Source organism: Corvus brachyrhynchos, unplaced genomic scaffold (assembly GCF_000691975.1).
Source record: "Corvus brachyrhynchos isolate BGI_N302 unplaced genomic scaffold, ASM69197v1 scaffold365, whole genome shotgun sequence".
NCBI lineage: Eukaryota > Metazoa > Chordata > Aves > Passeriformes > Corvidae > Corvus > Corvus brachyrhynchos.
Window position 1 is genome coordinate 731,070 of NW_008239544.1, and position 7,259 is coordinate 738,328.

The 7,259-nt window shown below is 64.1% G+C and overlaps 1 protein-coding gene across 1 annotated transcript in view; it reads right to left on the bottom strand.

The window, feature by feature from the left end:
* PIEZO1 (piezo type mechanosensitive ion channel component 1) overlaps positions 1-7,259 on the bottom strand; it is a 19,031-nt gene that overhangs the window by 6,965 nt on the left and 4,807 nt on the right. Inside the window, 22 exon segments of the mRNA XM_017741330.1 lie at positions 7-109; positions 186-354; positions 443-539; positions 629-872; positions 1,494-1,647; positions 2,183-2,287; positions 2,387-2,591; positions 2,672-2,872; positions 2,954-3,094; positions 3,097-3,273; positions 3,346-3,503; positions 3,980-4,068; positions 4,143-4,322; positions 4,513-4,661; positions 4,735-4,913; positions 5,023-5,134; positions 5,204-5,464; positions 5,541-5,632; positions 5,708-5,780; positions 5,855-5,947; positions 6,158-6,323; positions 6,471-6,684. Coding sequence (XP_017596819.1) covers positions 7-109; positions 186-354; positions 443-539; positions 629-872; positions 1,494-1,647; positions 2,183-2,287; positions 2,387-2,591; positions 2,672-2,872; positions 2,954-3,094; positions 3,097-3,273; positions 3,346-3,503; positions 3,980-4,068; positions 4,143-4,322; positions 4,513-4,661; positions 4,735-4,913; positions 5,023-5,134; positions 5,204-5,464; positions 5,541-5,632; positions 5,708-5,780; positions 5,855-5,947; positions 6,158-6,323; positions 6,471-6,684 — 3,362 coding nt within the window.

Genomic DNA, 7,259 nt, shown 5'->3' on the forward strand with positions numbered 1-7,259 from the left:
CCCCCCAAAACCCCCCCACTGCCGCTTCAGCTGGTCCAGTGACTTCCTCTCGGCTCGCCGGTGCGAGCGCAGGCTCTTCATGATGCTGGCCTTGAACAGAGCCACACCCCTGGGGGACGGGGACAGTGGAGGGTCAGGGGGGCCCCCCGGCACCCATGGGGACCCCTCCAGGACCCCAATCGCACCTGGAAGGCTGCAGGGCAGAGGCTTGGAGGTCCCACATGACGTGCAAGTAGTAGGAGCTGAGGAAGATGCGGCGCTGGAGCAGGAGGAAGAAGAAGCAGATGCTGTCCCAGATGATGCCGGCCTCCTCCACGGGTAGCGTGCAGTCGTGGTCCTTGGCCATCGCCTTGGCTGGCAGGCAGAGGTGCAGGCGGGTCAGGCAGCAGCCCAAACCTGCACCCCCCAAGGCCCCCAGATCACCCCCAGACCAGCAACTCACAGTTGTAGTAGCCCTTGACGGTGCAGACGAGGCTGAAGAGCTGGATCACCCAGCAGAAGTTGTTCTGCATCTGCTGCACGAAGACGCAGGACAGGAGCTGCGGGCAGAGAGGGCACACACGGCTCTGTCACCAGCCCAGGGGATGCCCAGGGCGACCTGAGCAGAAGCACGTGGATCACAACGCACCGACAGCATGTTTTTGGAGATGATGACGGTGATGTTATAAAGGATGAGGCAGTCCCAGAGCACGAGGCGGGCGCGGGCCGGCTTGCGCAGCGTGGCGGTGCCCGAGAGCAGCAGGTAGAAGCAGGCCAGCAGGTAGCCCAGGCCAAAGAGGCTGATGCGGTTGGCGCCGGTGATGAAAACCACCACGAGGACGAACCAGAAGAGGTGGCGGAACACCACCACCTTCGCCATGTCCAGGTAGGACCTGCGGATGGGCTGCTCAGAGCAGGGGCCTGGTGCCCTCCCAGCACAGTCCCAGTCCCCCCACCAGCCCTACTGTGGGGGACAAAGGGCTGCATCCGGTCTGTGGGGTCCCAACGCCTCTGAGGGTCCAGCACCATCACCAGGGGTGTCCTGGACCACCTCATCTCCTTCCAGAAGAGCCTGGGAGTGTTCCTGCTCCAGCCATTGGGGGGTTCCTGTCCAATGGGATCCCTGGCCCAAAGGAGTCCCAATCCCATCGTAGAGGATCCCAGCCCAGCAAGTCCCACTGCCTGAAGGTCCCATCTTATCCATACCCCAAGGGGTCCCATCCCAGGATTTGCCATCTAAGGATGGGATCTCATCTTGTCCCCACCCCACAGGGTCCCATCCCTGGGGGGGAACCATCTTATCCATGCCCCAAAGTTTGGGATCCTGAGGTTGGAATTCCAAGGGCGGGATTCCATCTCATCCATACTCCAAGGAATCTCATCCCAGCTGGGTCCCATCCTGTCCATACCCCCAGGGATCCCATCCCAGGTGACCGCCCCATTCACTGCCCACAGGGGATGCCATTCCTGTGGCCCCAGCCCACAGGTCAGGGTGCTGTGCCGGGGGCACCCACTTGCAGTAGATGAAGTTGGGGGTGGGGTTGTGGTGGTCCCGCTCCCGGTCGAGCCGGTCGGAGTTGTCCCCGGCCTCCTGCAGCCACGGCTCGGAGCGCTCGGCCTCAAACACGCGCCACTGCTGGGCGGCGCAGAGCAGCAGCACGAAGTCGTCTGTGGGAACACGGCTCAGCCCCGGCCACGGGGCTCCCCTCGATGCCGGTACCCCCCAAACCCTTCCCCAAGGATGCCAGGATGGGGAGCTCATTCATTCCCTCCAGGCAGATGTGGCGCTTTCAGCCCCACCTCCTCCTCTTTAACCAAGCCCCTCCTTGGATGCAGATGTCTCCAGGCCCCTTCTTTTTCCAAAAGAAGGTGGGAAACAATCAAGCTCCCCCAAAAAGAGGTGGGGTTTGCCATGACTCCTCCTCCAACTGGGTGTGTGTGATTTAGGCTCCACCTCCAATGGGGTGGGGCTCCTAAAGCTCCTCCACCCCTCCTGCCTGTTCTTCCCCCTGCTGGAGGCAGGATGGGACCCCACTGATGGGGACAGGGGCTGGAGTAGGGTGACAGGGCACCCCTCGGACAGGGGGCAACTGGGGGCTGGGGCACTCTTGGAGCAGGGGGATCCCAGGAACTGAAGTAGGGGGGAACTGGAGTGGGGCTGGAGTAGGGGCACAGGGCACCACGTGGGCAGGGGGCTACTCACTGATGAGGTTGGTGGCTTTGGGAGCCTCAAAGAAGTCGGGCAGGAAGAGCCACTTGACGAGCGCCGAGTTGAGGGGAATGGTGTGGCTCCAGCGCCACGGATAGTCTGGAGGGCAGGGGGGCACAATCAGTACCACCCCCCTGCTCCAGCCCCTTCCCAGGGCAGGCCAATGGTGCCCCCCAGGAAGGCCCCCGTGCCCCTTACCCAGGCAGAGGGCGGGCGGCATCCCCACGCACAGCAGGTACTGGTAGAGGAGGATGATGACGAGGAAGAGGCAGAATTTGGGCCAGAGGCGGGCGATGGCCGCGCGCCGCCGCCGCGTCAGCATCACCACGAGCCAGCAGCCGTGCAGGATCACCACGAAGTTCATGCGCTGCCCGATCACGTTCACCATCATCAGGAAGCAGATCTGGGGGTGCAGGGGGGTGCAGGGCTCAGCACCGGGGTGCTGCAAGCGCTGGGACCCCCCCGCAGCGTCCGTGCTCCCACCTCCAAGCCAAACTTGTAGTAGAAGTAGTTGATGAAGTATTTGGCGCAGCTGACGAGGCCGAGGTCGAGGTGCTCGCGGGAGATGTCCTCGAAGATGGTCTCGGTGACGGGGGCCACCAGCTGGTGCTGCTTGCGGTGGTACTGCTGGCGCCGGTACACCACGGCCTCGAACACCAGCAGCAGCAGCACCTGCAGGTGGTTCTGGGGAAACAGGGGGGGCTCAGGACCAAGCCAAGCCAAGAATCCCCTCAGGTGGTCCCCCACAATGTCCCCATGCCCCACCTGGATGTACCCCAGGTTGGGGAAGCCCTTCCGGATGCCGAACCAGTTGGCAGGGTCCACGGGGCCGCGGTACAGCGTGGAGTTGCCCAGCTCCTCTGGGGTCAGGTTGGTGTCGTTGGGTAGGGGCTGCAGAGGGGAGCACCAGCGGATGGGTCAGTGCCCGAGGGGCGGGGGTCCACGATCTCGAGCTGGTAGAGCATCTTGCAGACGATGATGATGCAGGTCCAGACAGTGGAGAGGCACGAGGCCATGCGGCGGAAGCGGCAGTAGGGCATGGCCAAGGCCCACAGCAGCACCAGCAAGAAGTTCATCAGCGACACCTGGACACAGGCCCTGTCAGCACCTCGGGGGGGCCCGGCTGAGCCCCTCAACCCCGCAGCTCCCCAGGGTACCTCCTCCAGGGCCACCCAGACGGTGTAGACAGCCACCATCTTGAGGACGTGCAGCTCCAGCAGGCGCCTCACGAAGACCTCCCCGCGCGTCACTGTGTCCGAGAAGGTCCGGCCCAGCACGATCAGGCGCTCCAGCACCAGCCCCCATTTGTTGGAGTCTGTGGGACACGGACCCTCATGGACACCCCCGCAGCCTCCCTGGCTCTGAGGACACCCCAACCCATTCCCACAACCTCCCGCACCTGGAGAACAACCCAATCCATCCCTGTAACCTCCAACCTCTTCCTGGCTCAGAGGGCATCGCGGTCCATCCCTGTATTCTTCCAGACTTCAAGGAGACCCCAATAAATCCTTGCACCACCCTGGCTAACAGGACACCCCAATCCACCCCCATGCCCTCCCAGCCCCTTCCTGGCTCAGAGGACATCCCAATCCATCCTCATACCCTCCCAGACTTGAAGGACATCCCAATTCATACCCTGCAAGTCTCTTCCAGGCTTGGAGGGTGCCCGAATCCATCTCCATGCCCTCCCACACTTGGATATCAACCCAAATCCATCCCCCTACCCCTGCTAGGTCCCTCCTGGCTTGGAGGACACTCCATCCCAGCCCAACCCCCATCCCAGCCCTGTACCCAGGGACTCAGTGTCGGAGTCTCCGGCCTGGGCACTCTCGGCAGCGGCCGCATCCCGCAGCAGGCGGCTCCCGTGCAGCTCCTCGGACCTGTGGGAAGGAGGGCTCAGAGCGGGGATGGGGGGCTCGGGGTGCAGGGGGGCTCACCCAGCACTGGGTGCTACCTGGGGATGCGGCAGGGGGCCCCAGAGGGGGCACGGACGTGCTCCAGGTCGGTGATGAGCATGAAGGGCTGGTGGAAGTAGTGGAGCTGGAGGATGCAGGCCAGGAGGAAGAAACCCGGGATGAGGATGCTGGAGAAGAGCTTGGAGACGCTGAACTGCTCCAGGCCCAGGTCGCTCAGCCTGGATGGGGACACGAGGGTCAGCACGGGGCCTCATCCATCCCACCCCAAACGGGCACCGAGCCCCCATGCCAGGGCTCAACCCCAACCTGCTCCGTGCCTCAGTTTCCCCATGTGCAACCCATCCCTTGGCCGTGCCCTGGTGCCACCACAGGGCTGGTGCCACCCCACGGTGGGTCGGGGACACTCACTGGTTATCAGTGAGGCCCGTCAGGTTCCTCCAGTACATGGGGAAGTCCTCGAACTGGTAGGTGTAGTTGGCGATGAGCACCAGCATGGTGTAGGCCACCACCAGCCACCAGAAGCCCTTGAGCACCTTGCGCCACAGGCTGTAGTACACCTGCAGGGACAGGGACATCAGCAGGGCCACCCTGGGGATGGCACAGGTCCCCAGGGGTCCCCAGCCCCCCTACCTGGAACAGGATGAGGCAGAGGAGGAAGAGGAGCATGTAGACGATCTTGTAGACAACGAGGCGGCCGGTGAAGGTCACCACGATGAACATCCCGGCACAGACGCAGATCCAGAACTTGGCAAAGAAATTCCTCACCACCTGCCCCAGGTTCTTCAGCACATCCCGCATCTGGCTGGTGTCTGTGGGGCACAGAGGGGCTGCAGGAGCCGGGCAGGGGGCACCAGGATCCCCCCCCCAGCTGTGGGGTGCTCAGCCTGGCACAGCGTGGGTGACACCAGGAGCCCTCACCTGTATCCGTGACAGACACCTCCAGGAGCGGCGTGGCCGGGGCCCTCCTCGTTAGCACCTTCTCCTTAACGAACTGCCGCAGCAGCATCCAGAAGGTGAGGGTGAGCAGGAGCTGTGGGGACAGGCGGTGAGCGGGGCCAGCCAGGGCTGGGACACAGGGCTGGGACAGCACCACACTCACCTTCGCCCCCAGGGCCAGGCAGGGGTACCTGGGATGCACCAGCCCCAGCGGCCGCAGCCTCATGAAGCTGATGCGGGTGGGCAGCTCGGGGGACAGGTCCATGGCCCAGACGTACTGCAGGCTGCACAGGGTGATGGCGTAGAGCACCAGGAAGGGCGAGCAGAGCATGGCAAAGTGCCGGCGGCTCCGCACCATCCAGATCAGGCACGACCACAGCAGCAGCACGAAGGTCAGCCAGCTGTGGTAGGTGATGCTCCACACCTGTGGGCAGCGAGGATGAGGGCTCGGCCCAGGAGGAGCCCCCTCCCCGTGTCCGTGTCCCCTCCCAGCTCTTTACCATCATGGCGATGAGGGCGGACACGTAGCTCTGCTTCATGAGGACGTGGCCCAGCGTGCGCAGGGGCAGCCACTCCACCCGACGGCTCCTGCCTGGCATGGGGAGGGGGCGTGTGAGGCACCCCGGGCTGCGGGCAGCGTTTGGGGAGGGGCTGGGGTCAGGCTTACGTGCGCTCAGGACGTGCACGGTGCAGTTCTCAGTGCTGCCGCTCGGCTTCTCAGTGTTGGGGGACAGCATGGGCTGGGGGCAGAGAGGGCTCAGAGCCCACCCTGGCAACCCCATCCCACTCCCTGCACAGCCCCCCCCAAACCTACCTTGGTGTCCTCAACCACGCGGTCAGTGTCCTTGGGCCAACTCTCCAGCTCCACCAGGACCCTTGAGCATGGCTGTGCTGGTGCCACGGCTCTCTGCGAGGGGCAGGAGCCAGCGGCACCCACTGCCACCATCAGGGAGCAGGATCGTGCCCCAGGCCCCTGCCAAGGCACCCCACACTGCGGGCACCCCGCTGCCCCCCACGTCCCCCTGTGCCAGGGCCGGGGCAGTCGCGGCCACGCGCGCCAGGCACCATGGTCACCGTTGTCACCATCAGTGTCCAGCTCAGCCCTGCAGCCCCTCACCTTGGCACCCAGCCAGTGCAGCTTCACCAGGGTGGCCACGGTGTAGTAGAGCAGGAGCAGGATGCCGGGGTTGGCGTAGACAGGCCAGGGGTAGCTGGTGTTGAGTTCCAGGGTGTTGGGCTGGGAGCAGTTGTGGTACAGGATGATGTCCTTGAAGCCGAACACGCTGTGGGGACAGAGGAGGTGACGTTAACGCCCCAGCCAGGACCACGAGCCGACACTGGAGGGATGCTCTGGCCGCCCTCCCTGGGGTGGGATGGGGCAGCTCAACATCACGGGGACCCTGGGCACAGCTCCCTCCCCACGGACCCACCGTGCCCAGATGGTGGGGGGTGGGAAGACCCCCTGGACGAAGGGGGTCTGGTAGGCATAGAGGCACAGGAGGTGGGCGGCGCTGTAGATGCTGACGAGGATGCAGAGGACGTTGAAGGCCTGGCAGCTGGCGGGGAGGTGACAGGCCCACCACGTGCACAGCCCCACGAAGAGCAGGAAGTAGACGCTGGAGGAGGCGGAGGGCAGGGTGATCCCTGGGGAGCAGCGCCCCGCAGGCGGTCAGTGCACGGCCCGGCAGCCCCTGGACTGAGCAGCATCCCACTGGACTGAGAGCACCCCGCTGGACCCAGCATCCCTCCTCAGAGCAAGCGTCCCTTCCCCTTGGACCACGTTTTCCACCGTGGACCAAGCATCTCCTGCCTCTTGGACTCTAAATCCATCCTCCTCAGACCTAGCATCGCTCCCGCTTGGAATGAGCATCCTCCCTCCTTGGACTGAGCATCCCCTCCCTCCCCAGAGCAAGCATCTCTTCCTCCATGGATCAAGCATCTGTCCCTCGGAGCGAGCAGCTCTCCCCCTGGATTGAGATTTCTCCCTTGGATTGCATTCTCCCCCCTAACACCAAGCATCCCCTCTCCCTAGACTGTTTTCCCCTCTAGACCAAGCATCCCTCCCTCCATACACCGAGCTTTTTTTCCCCTTGGATGTTCCATCCTCCCCCCATGGACCAAGCATCCCTCTCCTCAGACTGAGCACTACAACCCCCATGGATTGAGAGTCCCCACTTCGGACCAAGCTCTCCCCCCGGACCAAGCATCCCCCCAGCAGC